This window comes from Gopherus flavomarginatus, chromosome 14 (genome assembly GCF_025201925.1).
Source record: "Gopherus flavomarginatus isolate rGopFla2 chromosome 14, rGopFla2.mat.asm, whole genome shotgun sequence".
In the NCBI taxonomy this organism is placed as follows: domain Eukaryota; kingdom Metazoa; phylum Chordata; order Testudines; family Testudinidae; genus Gopherus; species Gopherus flavomarginatus.
The window spans coordinates 40,370,368-40,385,457 of record NC_066630.1 but is presented as its reverse complement, the minus strand read 5'-3'; the positions used below and the strand labels follow the sequence as shown (position 1 = coordinate 40,385,457).

General features: G+C 61.0%; 1 protein-coding gene across 5 annotated transcripts in view; it reads left to right on the top strand.

The window, feature by feature from the left end:
• Positions 1–15,090, top strand: part of FCSK (fucose kinase) — a 41,355-nt gene that overhangs the window by 22,548 nt on the left and 3,717 nt on the right. For 3 of the 5 annotated variants that reach the window (XM_050922335.1, XM_050922339.1, XM_050922337.1), the window contains 13 exons: positions 1,649–1,768; positions 2,727–2,898; positions 3,804–3,931; positions 4,412–4,513; positions 5,075–5,245; positions 5,648–5,718; positions 6,894–7,258; positions 8,561–8,771; positions 9,585–9,751; positions 10,378–10,605; positions 11,777–11,920; positions 12,563–12,682; positions 14,322–14,509. In XM_050922335.1, coding sequence (XP_050778292.1) covers positions 1,649–1,768; positions 2,727–2,898; positions 3,804–3,931; positions 4,412–4,513; positions 5,075–5,245; positions 5,648–5,718; positions 6,894–7,258; positions 8,561–8,771; positions 9,585–9,751; positions 10,378–10,605; positions 11,777–11,920; positions 12,563–12,682; positions 14,322–14,509 — 2,187 coding nt within the window. The remainder of the gene's footprint in view (positions 1–1,648; positions 1,769–2,726; positions 2,899–3,803; positions 3,932–4,411; positions 4,514–5,074; positions 5,246–5,647; positions 5,719–6,893; positions 7,259–8,560; positions 8,772–9,584; positions 9,752–10,377; positions 10,606–11,776; positions 11,921–12,562; positions 12,683–14,321; positions 14,510–15,090) is intronic. The other 2 variants (XM_050922336.1, XM_050922338.1) reach the window with 2 other exon arrangements.

Genomic DNA, 15,090 nt, shown 5'->3' with positions numbered 1-15,090 from the left:
TTGCCCCCCGAGAGCTGGCACTCAGGCCTGTCGAGAAGTAACGGCCCAGCTGGAGCTGGAGGAACGGCTGGGGAGCTCTGCCGCTGGGTGTATTGGGGAAGCGGTTGGGTTCAGCGCTGCCCTGCTGGCTTTGTTAGGGTCAGACCAGCTGTGAATCTGGCCCTTCCTTGCAGACCTGGGCCTTAGCCACAGGGGTCAGATCCAGCTCTGACTTTCCCTGGAGTCTGCTTCGGTCCTGCCCAGAGGAAATGCAGAGCTGTCCCTGGGCGAACTCCATGCTAATCCTGCTCCTGCTGGGGGGACAGGAAAGAGAACCAGATGTTACAGGCTAGGGTACCATGGAGTGCCTGCTGTCTGACCTGACCGAGCCATGCCACCTCAGGGGAGGGTGACCAGAGAGCAAGAGTGAAAAATCAGGAGGGGGTGGGGGTAATAGGCGCCTATATAAGACAAAGCCCCGAATATCGGGACCGTCCCTGTAAAATCAGGATATCTGGTCACTCTACCGCAGGGAGACACAGCACCAGCCCTTTTAGAGACAGTCTGCAGCCCAGACAGGGGAGCGACTGTGCTCCTGGCCTGGGGCAGGATCTACCTCACAGCCTCCTCCCAAGCTGAAGGCACCACAGGCTTGTGCTTCCAAAACTGGCCTATGAGCCAAAGGGGAGTTGCCACAAGCAGGGCCAGATTAAGGCAGGGACTTTAGGGGCTGCAGCCCGAGGCCCCAGCTCAAGGGGGCACCCCACAAAATTAAATCACAGGCAGCAATCTCCTGGGTGTGCAGGCTGCCTGCCCTGGCCCCACACCGCTCCCAGAAGCAGCTGGCTGCTGACACATCTCTGTGGCCACTGGCAGGGTGGAGGGGAAGCGGCTCCATGCACTGCCCCCACTCCCAGCACCGTCCCCGCAGCTCCCATTGTCTGGGAACCAGGGGTGGCGCTTGCGGGAGTGGGCAGCCCACAGAGACACGCTGTCCCCCTCCCTGCAAGGGTGCGCAGAGACGTGCCAGCCGCCAGCCGCTTCCGGGAGTGGCGTGGGGCCAGGGCAGGGAGGCAGCCTGCCTGAGCCGTGCTGTGCTGCTGGCCGGGAGCCGCCTGTGGTAAGTGCCTCCCAGCCAGAGCCTGCACCCCACGCCCCATCCTGCATCCAAACTCCCTCCCAGACCACTCACACTCTCCTATACCCCAACACTCTGCAGCAGCCTGGAGCTCCCTCCTGCACCCAAGCTCCCTCCCAGACCATGCACCCCCTCCTGCACCACAATCCCCTGCCCCAGCCTGGAGCCCCCTCCTGCACCCAAACTCCTTCCCAGACTCTGCACCCTGTCCTGCACCACAATCCCCTGCCCCAGATCAGAATCCCCCTCCTGCACCAAACTCCCTCCCAGGAAAAAGACTTGTGTACAGAGGCCCCACAAAATCTAATCGCCCTTGGTCCACAGGAGAGTTACTCTGGCCACCAGCCACTGCCGGCAGAAAGGGTTAGTATCGGTAACTCTAGGGGGTGACATAATCACACACCAGCACGCAGGCGAGAATCTGCCCACTAGAGGCAGCGGTGAGCAGCAGGGATCCTCTGCATGGCCCCCAGTTGGCCCCCCAGGTGTGAATTGCAGTGACACCCCACCCAGCCGGCTCTGTGGTTTCAGGTGTGCGGGGTCGTCTTCTTCTCCTCGGAGACCGCAGAGCAGCTCCTGTCCACACACGTCATCCCTCCTCTGGATGCCTGCACCTACCTGGGCCTGGATTCGGGGGCCCAGTCCATCCAGGTGATGCTCTCAGCCGTTCGCCAGCAGCGGTGCTGAAGGGATCCCCTCATTGTGTCATCTGGTGCTAGTTACCCTCGCCTCTCCATCGCTGTCTAAAGCAGTGCCAGGGCATTCAGGCCTTCCTCCCCCCCCGCCCCAGCAGATGGGTCTGCTGGCACAGGGGCAGTGGGAGGCCCTGGAACCAAGGGTTAAATCAGCCCACGCTGGCATCGGGTGACCAGCAGGGGGCACTCTGTGCATGTGCAGCTTCATGGCTGATCAGACCCCCCCAACTCCCTGTGGTGGAAACTCCTCTGCACCCCATGCCCCAGCCGAGCAGCAGAGTGTCCCCCGGACAGGGCTCTTAACTCTTGTCTGCCGTGCAGGGAGCCGGGTCTCCAGGAGTGCTGCGGAGGCAACACAGAGCTCTGAGGCCTGTTTGATCACTGGACCCCGGAGCTCCAGGGAACCCCCCATCCTGTGCTCCAGACCCCACACATTAGCGCGAGCTCCCCCTGCCACCTTTTCCCCACAGGGCTGGCCCGGGACTGTCCTGGGGAAAGTGGGACAGGCCCTACCCCTGCCCTCCATCCTGCCATGCCTGGGGCTGAGGACAGAAGATATCCCACTCGCCCTTTGCCCAGGGAGGGGCAGGGCAGAGAGATGGCTGTCACAGACAGCAGGCATCTTGCTCCAGTCACACAGCTCCCGAACCAGCCAGTGCCAGTTTCTCTTGCCATTCCAAAGGCCAGGTGCTGCGCCATCCCAAACCCTGCTCATTGGCACAGACTCAGGATCTGTCACCCCTTTTCTTTTGTCTTCCCTTGGAATCCCCAACCTCAGGAGCCCTGCCCTTCCCTGGCACCCTGTATCCAGTGTGAGGCCCACCCAGTGTAGACACGCTGCAGTCAGTCTCCAGCCTGTGGGTCAGGGTTGGAGGGCACAGACTGAGCTTTTTCCATTCTCTGCCTCCCCCCAGCTGTCCCTGTTCTTCGATATCGTGCTCTGCATGGCCGATGGGGTGACTGAGGAGGACTTTGTGACCGGCAGGACCCGGGAGGTGGGCAGCGGCCATGCCAAGGGGGTGGCGGCCCTGAGGAGCGCCCGCTCCGTGCTGTGGAAGGCCCTCCATGCCATCCCTCTTAGCATGGGTGAGTGTGACCGCCTCTGAGCGCTGCCCCAGCCCCCCATGCCCCCCTCCTCCCCGGCTAGAGCTCTCTGGGGCCTTGGTAGCCACCCAGTATCCCAGCAGATGTTCCTTGGCTAGTATCTTGCAAAGGAATTTGGGATAGTCTCTGAAGACACCGGGGGGCCTGTTTCCTCCCCTGCCATTCCTCCAAGGACTGTTACAACTCAGAAGCCAGGCAGGTTTAGTCCTGGTTGGTGTCTGAAGCCACCACAGTGGAGCTGGCAACTGTGCTGGTTAGAAACAGGACATGACTGGTCCAAAATACTCTTCGGTTTCTGGGGAGACGCGGGCTGTCAAGGGGTGCTTTGTTAGTATATTGAGGATTGTTGGCACGTTTCCATCAGTCCAGGGTCAATGCCCCAGCATGGTGATAGGGGGTCATTAAAGGAGCCTCAGGAGGGTAAGCAAGAACTGGCTGCTTGGCTTGTATAACTTCAGAGCCTCGTCATCTAACCCACTGGGGGGCTTCCAAGGACCCCAACAGGGCTGGGGGTGCGAGGGGCTGCGCACGTCCCTGCTGCGCAGAGGTGTTTGGACTCTGTGCTCCGCATCTCCCCCGACCTCCTCCCTCACCTCGTGCATGTGAGGCCAAGTTTGCTCCTCGGGATCTCGTTGGTGGGCGTCAGCCGCCAGTCACACCCAGGTGCCAGGGCCGATCCCTTCGGTCTCCCACTGGGCAAGGCCCCCCCGTGCTCTGGCCTGGGTTCAGTCCAGCACCCACCCTGCTGGGTGTTGCCCAGATCAGAGTGCTCCTACCCCTACCCTCCCCACCCTGATGGGCCCTTGGTGTCTGCCAGGCCACCCCTCCCAGACCCCAGAGATCTGGCAGTGCATTAATGGTGTTGCCTCTCTCCCGTTTCCCTGCAGTGTGTATACCTGACGGTTGCTATGACTACATGACTATGGCCGCTAGCGACCACATCCACAACCTGACGCTTCGCACCAGCTCTGTCAACGCCCTCTCCTTCCGCAAAGTGGCGCATTCCCACATAGATGTAGGTACCTCCCTTCCCAGTCCCCCACTTGCCCCTCCCCCTGGCATCTCCTTTCTGCCCCCACTGCCCTGGGGCACCAGTGGCATCTGGGCCTCGTCACCTAGCCCTGCTCTGAGACAGCATAGCGGGAAAGGCGCCAGCACCGTCTACACTACTACCCCTTCCCTGTGGGAGAGGCAGTGTAGCTTGCTGGGTAGGATACTGTCCTGCGGGTTGGGAGACTTGGGCTGTGTTCCCAGCCTGGTCTTGGACCTGCTGGGTAACCTTGGGCAAGTCATTGCCCTTTGCTGGGCCTCAATTTCCCCTTCCCCCCCTTGTGTCTGTGTTGGCTGCTGTCAGCTGTTTGGCACAGGGCTGCATCTGCTTGGAGCCTCTGGTGCTCCCCTAACCCTCCATCAGTGCCACCTCCGTGCAGGACCTTCAGCAAGTGCTCAGTACTTCTCCCCAGCTCCTGAGCGCTGGTTCCTTCTGCTCCCACAGCAGCCCCAGCTCCTGGAGGACGGCTGCTCCGTCACCAACAGCCTGCTGGAAGGAGCCGTGCGGGTGGAGCCCGGAAGTGTTCTCCAGCATTGCCACCTGCAGGTACAGCTCCCTTCCCTGGCCTGCTCACTCTGCTGGGTCCCTGGGGGTCATGCGCTTCCCAGGCACGGGGCTGGATCACCCTATGGCTTTGGACTCTCGCTCTAACCCAGCCTGGGGCCTGGCTGCTGGGGTCCCCTCCCTCTGCATGTTCAGGCCAATGTAGATCCTGTGTCTCTTCCCCTAGTCTCTTCACACCCACCCCAGCTTCAGCCCCTGCTCCTCTCCTGATTTGTGACCTTGTGGCCAGGGGCTCCAGGGAATGAATGCAGGGCTTCTACAATATCCCCCATTGCTAGATTTTACCAGTGACCATCTCTGTCCCTTCCCGCCACCCCCGGCCTTGCCACTATTCCAAGTACGGCTGTATGGGGTGGAATTGAAAGTCTTTCTGAGCCTTCAGCTCCCTCTGGGAGTCCCCAGTGCAGGAGGGCGCCTGGCGACCACCATGATGGGCTGGTTGTGACTAGATTAGAGGGAGGGGCTTCCCAGAGCTCTGATGGGGGTGGGGATCTCCGGCACCGCCCCATGTTTCTGGAGCAGCCCATTTTGTCGCCCTCCCAGGGACCATTGCAGATAGGCTCTGGGTGCCTCCTCACGGGGCTGGACGTCTCCTCCTCGCCTGCCCTGCAGCGCTGTCGGCTGCGTGACGTGGTCCTGCAGGGGCACGCCATCCGGCTGCGGGACGTGCTGCGCCAGGTGTTCACCCTGACCGGGCGCCACGACGACTGGCAGGTGCTGTCTGAGACCGGACGGGGGGCTGTCCAGGAGCTCTGAGGGTCATGTGACCTCAGTGAACAGTCACACCTACAGGCTGACCACCATCAGTGTTTCCCCCGGTGCAGGGCCGTGGCTACCCACTGGAGTGGGGGCCCTGCTGGGGGTGCCTGTGGGGGAGGAACATTCCCCTATGAGGGTGCAGAGAGGACCATCTGCCAAGGAAATGGGGCACAGGGGGACTGAGTGCTCTGGGGGAGGAGCGAAGGCCAGGGATGCTGCCCTGCCTCCCTGAGAGCCAGTGTGGGGTTAACATAGGGCCTGCCGCCAGGAGAGGGCAGAGATTAACCCACAGCGATGGTGCGAGCCCTGTCCCCTTCTAATCCCACTGCTCACTGGCTCCTCTCTCCTCCCTCACAGAGCCCTGCCGGGGAGGCCGGCACCTACCTGAACGTGCCCTGGGCTGAGTTCTTCCACAGGACGGGGATACGGTACGTACCAAACAGGCTGGGCAGAGAAGGGTCCTGGATAGGGTACAGAGTGATCCGAGAGCAACTGCTTTCCTCCTCTGCATCGCACCCTGGATTCTGCTCAGCTGGGACCTGGGAAACTCGCTCTGTAATGCTGCCTGGAAATGGAAAGGGGCGGAGAGGAGCTGCCCTGATGCACTGGCCTCCAGAGCGCTATGCCAACCCCTGGGGGCCCAGTGGGATAGAGTGAGACTACATGAAGCCAGCACCCTAAAGCAACCTGTCCTGCAAGAGGCTGGGACGAGATAGCTGGGAAGCTTCTCCATGTAACTAGCATGTGTATCTACAGCGCCTCCTGCTGGGAGAGGCTGGCAGGGCAGGAGCTGTGCGCCCCTCACTGTCCTTATAGGGGTGCACATGGCGCCTCCTGGTGGGAGAGGCTGGCAGGGCAGGAGCTGTGAGCCGTCACAGCTGGTCTTCTTAGAGCAGGGGTAGGCAACCTATGGCACACGTGCCGAAGGCAGCACGTGAGCTGATTTTTCAGTGGCACTCACGCTGCCCGGGTCCTGGCCACAGATCTGGGGGGGGCTCTGCATTTTATTTTAATTTTAAATGAAGCTTCTTAAACATTTTAAAAATCTTATTTACTTTACATACAACAATAGCTTAGTTATATATTATAGACTTATAGAAAGAGACCAAAAACATTAAAATGTATTACTGGCACGTGAAACGTTAAATTGGAATGAATAAATGAAGACTCGGCACAGCACTTCTGAAAGGTTGCTGACCCCTGCCTTAGAGCATCTCCCTCCAGCTGGCCAAGGAAGAGGCTATAGTGACTGACTCCTGCTTTCAGTCTGCATGGAGGAGGCTCCATCCCAGCAGTGCAGAATGGGGGCAGGGCAGGGCAGCAGCTATCCTCCAAAACTTGCGGCCAGTCATCCTGGGCACGGCGCTGTCCAGCTGGTGAGGAGGCAGCAGAGAGCTAACAGGAGCTTCAGCTCCATGCTCCCCTCTCCCTGTGCCTTCGGGAGGTGCAGGCCTCTCAGGATCTGCTTTCCCTGGGGCAGAACTGAGGCTCTTTTTGTAGGTAGGGAGGCTAGAGGGGCAGATGCCCACTGCCTAGGCCTCCGGCCCCCGTTGCACATGGCAGCGTGGTGCCCGCTCTCTGAGGCTGCTTCTCACTCCGGCAGGGAGGGGGATCTCTGGGGCTCCGAGGTCCCGCGGAGGAGCCGCTGCCTGCTGAACGCCCGCCTCTTCCCTGTTCTGCACGCTGCCGAGCCCCTGGGGGTCCAAGACGTGCTGTGGTTCCTGGGCTCCCAGGAGGGCGAAGGGCTGGGGCAGTGGCGAGCCTCGTGGCGCATGTCCTGGGAGCAGCTGCTGATGTGCCTAGACCAGGAGGCGGAGCTGGCGTCCCGCCGGGCGCTCTTCTTCCGCCAGGCACAGGGCAAGCTACGCGGGGTGCTGCTGGAACACAGGGACTGCAGCCTCCTGCCACTGATCCGCACGGCTGTCAACGAGGGCTACCAGGAGGCCGTGCTGAGCACTCTGGACCAGGGTGAGAGCTGGGCGGGCGGCTGCCTGTGGCTGCATGTGACCTTCGTGTCAGCCACACGTGCTGCTCTGGGCCGTCAGGATGCAGACTCCAGCCCTACGGTGATTTAGCCCCTGTGCAGGCCCACGAGCGCTGGTGGATTTGGGCATTGGTGGGGACCCTTGAACACGGCTGGTCACTCTCCCTTGCTAAGCCAGCTGTGCAGCCCTTACAGCGGCCAGGGGACTAGTCACTGGGATGTCAGCCCAGAGGCCTGCCGGATTCCATCTTTGCGGGTGACACTGTGCATCCCTGAGTCTCTCCTGCTGTCTTTGCAGTTGGCTACAGGGTGTTCTCCATCCCCTGTGTAACGCCGGGTCCCAGACAGCTGAACAGACTGCACCACAGTCCCTTCCCCCTCCCCTGCCATGCACTCACCTCTGGAGAGGAATGTGGCCCCTTTGAACATCCCTCAGGCACGTGGCTTACGGAGGCTGCTGGAGGGCAGAGTTTCCTCCCGTTCTCGCTAGCGAAGCCGTGTGGAAGCCAAAGCCTGAGCGCACTTTCCGTTGTGGCAGACAGTGGGTTTCCAGCTAGCCTGGCCTGTGGCTATGAGCGGGCAGAGCATGCTGGGTAACAACATGCAAATAAGTAGCACCAAGTAACTCTTCTGCTCCTGCTTCCTGCGGGCTTTGGGAAGTGGAACTGGGCTTGCCCTGGCGAGGTGGGCTACCAGAGCATAGGTCCATTGTAGATGTGCTGCAGGAAGGTGCCGGCTTGAGCGCCTCTGTCTCCAGAATCCATGTAGTAATTTCCACTACTTGCATCCAATGAAGTGGGTATTCACCCATGAAAGCTCGTGCTCCAAAATGTCTGTCAGTCTATAAGGTGCCACAGGACTCTTTGCTGCTTTTATTTATCTCCAGAACAGGCACTGCACTGACATTGGTAGTGTCAGCTTCTGTGGGCTGCCCCAGCTCAGTTCCCCACCCCCGGTTAGCACAAGGGAGGGAGTTCACTCCTTGCCTCATTCAGCCCTTGGATCCACCCAGGATAGTCAACGAGGGAGTTGATGATGATGGGTCATGGGATGTGGGCACTGGGCTGAGACCCAGCAAACTCATTCCACTCAGGGACACGGGGGCATGCTCTGGTACAGGACAACTGTAGATAAGTGGCTGGAGGGACTTGGGGGGCAGAAGAAGAAGGTAACATTCATGCTAGATGAGGAGGCATGAAATCCTGCCATGGACAGCGGCTCCCTAAGGCTCCAGCTTGCTGGGCAGTGACTGGCTTCCGCTCTGATGGCTTCCTTTTGCTTCACAGTGGCATCTGTTGCTGCTGACCCTGGGGTGGCAGCCCGGGCTCTCGCCTGCATCGCCGACGTGCTGGGCTGCATGGCCAAAGGGGACGGGGGCTTACGGAGTGGGCCAGCTGCCAACCGGGAGTGGGCCCCAGCCTTCCAGCAGCTGGAGAGAGGCAACATCGCTGAGGGAGTGAAGGCGCTCGCCAGAGAGAGGAGGAAATGGCTGGGCAGGTACGGCTGAACGGACTGGGCTGCTGGGCCCTTGGTGCCCGGGAGCCAGCGAGAGTGGCAGAGATGTTGTGTTGGGGGCTGTGACGCTGGGCTCTCCCCCCTGAATGGACCAGCGTTCCCCACCGGGTCTGCAGGGATGTCACCACCATTTTGCCGCATTTCCAGCCCTGTCTCATGGCCTTTCTGCAGCAGGCAGTGGGGTTTGCTGTGAGGTCTCAGGGCTGTCAGCCATTCACTGACAGACTGGCCTGATCCCCCTGCTCTAGGTGGGGGACTGATTGCCCCTCCTCACCAGCAGCTTGGGTCCCAGGTAGGGTAACCAGACAGCAAATGTGAAAAATCGGGACGGGGGTGGGAGGTAGTAGGAGCCTATATAAGAGAGAGACCCAAAAATCAGGACTGTCCCTATAAAATTGGGACATCTGGTCACCATAGTCCCAGGTCCTGCTGGAAACCCATAAACTCTCCAGCTGATGCTAAGGACACTGCTGGGCATCAGCCCTGTGTCTCTGCAGGGGGCTTTGTGCTGGGCTGACTGATGTTCCTGGGCATCTCTATCTCTGCAGCCCTGGACTGTGGCTGGCAGATCGACTGAGGACCCAGCCACGCACTAGGTGGTCAGTAACCATGACAACCTGTGCCAAAGGCCGACACGGGCACCACTGCCGTCCTGTGGCCAGTCGAGCCTGTTTCTGCTCAGTGTTGTCAGAGCCACTAACTGTGGCCATGCCGCTGGCATGCCTGGAGGAAGACCGCTCCGATGGTGCTCTCTGCCAGCTGGTGAGCGGTGCCCATCTCCCCCTGCCGTTTCAGGCCGGCGCTGCTGGTGAGGGCCGCCCGGCACTACGAGGGGGCCGAGCAGATCCTGATCCGCCAGGCTGTGATGTCGGCGTGCCGGTTCATCAGCGTCGGGCGGGAGGAGCCCCCTCCTGTCAGTCACTGGGTGCTGGTGGAGTGCCCTGCCCGGATAGACGTCTCTGGTGAGAACCTCGGGGTGGGAGCAGCTTCCATAGGCCCCAGTTCAAGGGCTTTCTCTCCTGGCCTGGCCACCACTGGGGCTGGCCCTAGGCTCTGTCCCAGGGCAGGGCCGGGGCTGCGGGGAGCCCTGGAGCGAAGGGAGCAGTGCCCAGCTGGTGGACAGCACTGGTTGTAAACGGGCACATGCCTCGCCGACTGCCATTCCCCGACAGCTGAGCTCCAGCAATGCACCGCCCCAGCAAGCAGCAGCTGCCACAGGAATACGGTTGAATGCCCGGGCCGAGCTCAGTGCTTCCAGGCCACACATGGACCAGGCCGGCCCTGTCCGGAGTGGGCTTGGGGCAGGAGGTTTCCTGGGTTCATGTTCATCTGTTTAAGGTGTCTCACAGGAGGGTGGCTTGTGGATGCTGCCTTTAAGAGGGACTTGGACAGGGAGATATGGCCTGGCTTGCTGGGCTCTGGAGGTCATGCCCTGCATGGCGGACAGCATGGGGAAGGCGGGTAGGGAGAAGGAATCTAAGGGGGGGTGTTATAGCACTGCCTGGAGAGGACAGGAGATGAGGGTTGGTCTGTGGGTGGCCATCCTGCATGAGGGTCCATTGAGTGCGCACCCCTCTGTGCCTTGCAGGTGGCTGGAGTGACACTCCTCCAATCACGTACGAGCACGGGGGTGCTGTGGTGGACATTGCCATCCTGGTGGATGGGCGCAGACCAATCGGGGCCCGGGCCCGGCGCATCGCCGAGCCGGAGCTCCGGCTGGTCAGTGCTAGTGGCGCTCTGGAGGGTGAGGTGGTGCTGGAGCTGGTGTGCCAGGACCTGGAGGACCTGCAGGATTACTGCCAGCCTCACGCACCAGGTAAGACCCACCCCGCTGCTCACCAGCTGCTTCGCAGCCCAGGAAAGGGGCTGGGGGTCACTTGCAGTGCCCCATGGGTGGCAGAGAGTGGGTCACTGGTGCTTGTGAATTCTCCAGGGTTATTCTCGGATTGGCCCCTGGGGGGCGCCAAGTAGTGACCTGTGCTGCACTCCCCCAGCACCAAGACGGGCCATCCCCCCAGCTGGCTTGCATGCCTGCATCCACTGCAGGTCTCAGAAGCGGGGTCCGTTCCCGGTCAGGCTGGCAGGAATGACATCCACCTGGTGCCAGAGGGGTTCTGTGGGCTGGGCTGGGGGTGAAATTGTGCAGAGTTAAACGCAGGAAGCAGGATGTCCCGGGGGATCAGGAATGGGCCAGAGGGCTGTCTGGGGAACCATTCCCCGAGCCCCGCCACTGAACCCTCCCCTGCGGCTGGCCATACTGTGGCATGTAGAGGAGTTGGGGGGCTCATCCCTAGCAGACAGCAGCCTGCAGCACAAAACCCACCGCCACGGCGGGTGGCCAAGGACGGCCCGTGAGTTTGGTGCTGGTCAGGGGCTGGGTTTAGTCCCTATTCTGCTACAGACTTCCTGTGGGGCCAGGGGCAAGTCCCCTAACCTGTCTGTGCCTCAACTCACCCTCTGTGCAATGGTGTGATAGCCCTGCCCTGCCCGTCAGGGGTGGGGAGGTGATAACAGAGGCCGGGTGGATAAGAGAGGCCCAGGCTGGAGACCTGTGTAGCACGGACAGCCCAGGCGCCACTGGGGATGGAGACGCTCATCCTGTTGCTGCTTGTTCCAGACAGTGAGGCTGTTGGCACCTTTCCCGTGCCAGCAGCCCCACCACAATGAGCCAGCCCCGGGGGGACCATCGGCTCAGCGAGTCCCCCCTCCCCCTCCTCCAGGACCTGCTGATCCGTGCCATGGGGAGAGCAGGCCTCTGAGCCTGGACAGCTGGGGCTGAAGCTCTGCCCTCGCCCTGGCTGGCCTGGGTGGGGTCGCTATGAGCACCCGCCTGTCAGGAGCTTGTGCTAATGGCTGACCCAGCAGCCGTGACCTGGCTGGGCACCATGTTAGTCTGCTGGCAGTGTAGGGGTTAACCCAGCAGGGGCTTGGTGGCCAGGGCATGGCCGTGCTGACCTGCCTTTCAGGGGTTCCCCTCTCCTTTCCAGGGGCCTTGCTGAAAGCGGCTTTCATCTGCACCCAGATTGTCACCCTCGCTTCCCAGAAGCCCTTGCAGGCCCAGCTGCTGGAGTGCTCTGGTGGAGGATTTGAAGTGCACAGCTGGTCCAGCCTGCCCCATGGATCCGGTCTGGGTATGTTCGTGGCTCCCATTTGCACAGGGCACAGTCTGGGCAGCGAGCGTAGGTAACCCTAGCCCAGGAGAGCTCTGGGGTTTGGCTTCAGCTCCCGTAGGAGGCTACAGGAAAGACATTCGCAGCCAGGCCTGCCCTGGTCACGTTCTTGGGCCTGGCTGGTCACTCCTAACAGAGTGAGGGATGTTGAACAGCAGCATGGCTGGGACTGGGGCTCCCTCAACCGGGCCTGCGGGGATGCACTCCCCGGCCATGCCCTCAGGCACTCAGGAGAAACTTGCTCTCTGGCTCTGGGCCTCCTGCTTGGGCACAGCACGCTTGACGCCTTGAGGGAGGGGCCATGGGCTCGGCCGCTGGGGAGGGATCCAAGCTTCTTTCTGTGGCTTTCTTGCTGTGCCCTGCAGGCCAGTTCCCTCCAGCCTGGCAATGCAGAGCATGGGGATTACAGGGGCCACCCAGCACAGAGAGCTGCTTACGTCCTCTTGCATCTCTGCAGCTGCTCTGGGAGGTGGGGACATAACCTAGCTACGGCCCCCATGGCCCTGCCCTGCGGGGCGCAGGGTCGTTTCATGGGCCATGGCTCAGAAGTGGTCCCCATGCACCCTCTGCCTCACCTCCCTGCCCCGTCTTTGGCTCCTCCAGGCACCAGCAGCATCCTGGCTGGGGCAGTGATGGCGGCACTGTACCGGGCAGCCGGGAAATCTGCCAACGCAGAGTCCCTTATCCACGCCGTGCTGCATCTGGAGCAGGTGCTCACCACAGGTAACGGCACAGAGACCGGTGTGTGTGGTTTTTTTTTTTGGGGGGGGGGGGGGGCTGCCATGGTCTGGCCCGGCTGCCTGAATGGACACCCTGACCAGGTTGTGTGGGGCAAGGGTGGCATGAGCCTGTGGCAGCTGGGGTACGCCATCCCAGGCTGCCTTTGTGCTGCACAGCCCTGGCCCGTCAGACACACTGCCTCTCTGCCATTCCCGCTGCCCCGCCCACGGACCCGGCCTCGCCACACAGCTGGAGGTTTGAACTGCCCCACAGGCCAGCCTGCCCCATGGCCCCGGCTGCTTCGGCCCATTATTCTGCCCTGCTGGTTCAGGCTATCTCAGCAACAGGCAGCGTTACCCCTCGTGGTGCACACTGCCTGCCCCCCTGCTAGCCTCCACAGGGGCTGTTTGATCAATTCCCGGTCCCCAACCAAGCAGCCCGCCTCCCTCTTCCCTCCAGCCGGCCCCTCAGCAGCACACTGCCAGGGCCTTCCCCAATATCCTGCCTGTCCAACTCCTGGGTGACTTCTGCACCTGCACATTCAAAATTCTGCACCCAAGATTTTAAAATTCTGAAAATGTCAAAATAACACAATATAATCACGCCAGTTTCAATTTATTTCAAAATAGTTGTCAGCAGGTCTGTGGGTAACAATCCAGACAACAAAAAGATTCAGGAAATGTTTTTTGACAAATAGATTCCTCACTTGGCTTAATTCAGAACTTTGAGTAATAATTCATTTAAACTGCAGTACAGAAACGTATTTACCGCTCTGTTCAAAAGCAGTGCAAGGGCTTGTGGGAGTCGGGTAGCAGAGGAGCTGAGGGAGAGGGGAGCTTGGGAGTGAACCTAGAGGGTTGCTGGGTGTGGGTGGGAGAAGTATGGAATAGATTTGTGCGGGGAGTTGGGGAGCCTCCTTCATGCAGACTCTGGCCGACCTGTAGCCTCTCCCATTCAGTCAGGTACATCTGCCCCTGTCCCCAAGTGTCCCTGCACCCCCATTCAGCCAGGCATAGCTACACGTCCCCCATGTGGCCCCTGCACTCCCAACTCCCCCCCCATCCCCATGTGGCCCTGCACCCTCACCCAGCCAGGCATAGCTGCCCCAGACCCCATGTGTCCCTGCACCCCACACTCCTCCCCGTCCCCATGTGGCCCTGCACCCCCTCCCATTCAGCCCCTGGCTCAATGCTGCCACCCCACTAGCTCCTTGCCGCTGCCTCAGTCTGTCCCCCTCACTAGCCCTTCTGAACTTGTGTGACACCCCCCGCCAGCAGCCCCATGTGCCCCGCTCTCTCCAGTCCCCCATAGCCTACATCTTCTCACCTGGCCATGCGGGCAGGGCACTGTGAAGAAGGCAGCCTCTGCCCCCTCCCCCTCCATGGCTGGCTGCTCCAAACCATGAGCCTGCTGCCCTCTCTTTGGGTGCCACATCAGCCCCTGGGCGGCTGAAGGTGTAATTGCAGCTTCCCTTCACCTCCCCGTCAGAATCAATTACTCTGCGGAGGAAAGAAAATTCTGTGGGGGGCATTAATTCTGTGCGTGCACAACGGTGCAAAATTCCCCTCGGCTGCAGGGCTGGGCCTGAAACCATTAGTGTCCTTGCGGCCTGCTGCTGTGTAACGGGCCCTGTTGCTGGCAGGAGGGGGATGGCAGGACCAGGTTGGCGGGCTTGTGCCAGGCATCAAGATCGGGAGGTCGAAGGCCCTGCTGCCCCTGAAGGTAGAGGTGGAGCAGATCCCCGTGCCGGAGGGCTTTCCCCAGACCCTGAACCAGCACCTGCTCCTGATTTACACAGGGAAGACTCGGCTGGCCCGCAACTTGCTCCAGGTAAAGCATGTGCCCCTCCATGCCTCGGGGGGCATTCCCCACCCAGCCCCCAGCAAGGCCCCAGCAGGCGTGGGCAGATATAGCAGCCTCTTCCAACAGCAGTTCAGCCATCCCTCGCTCTAGCTCTCCCAGTGCTCTACAGGGCAGGGTCACTCCTCTCCCTGGTCCACAGCTGAGGGCCAGAGCTGGGAAACGACCTGCCCCTGTCCCATGCAGCTGAGCCAAGCCTAGAACCCTGCTCCCAGCCCCTTGCTTAGTTTGTTGGCCCCAGTTTTATTAGGACATTACTCTAGGACCCAGGTGCCCAGCCATGGACCCAGCCCCTGCTGCGCTAGGTGCTGCATGCACACAGGCAGCCAGACGGCCCCATCCTGCACAGCTGTGGCTCATTGCAGGGAACTGGCTGTGTCCCTCCCTTGGCTCTGTCCCCGCTGCAGTGAAAGTGATTGCTGGCTCCCAGGAGCAGCTGTCCAGTGCTCAGTCCACGGCTCACATGGGAAGGTGGCTGGTCAGACATACCCAGTGCAAGGGGACAGTGCCCGGGGACAGTGCCCAGAGCTGAGCAGGGATACTTACTCACA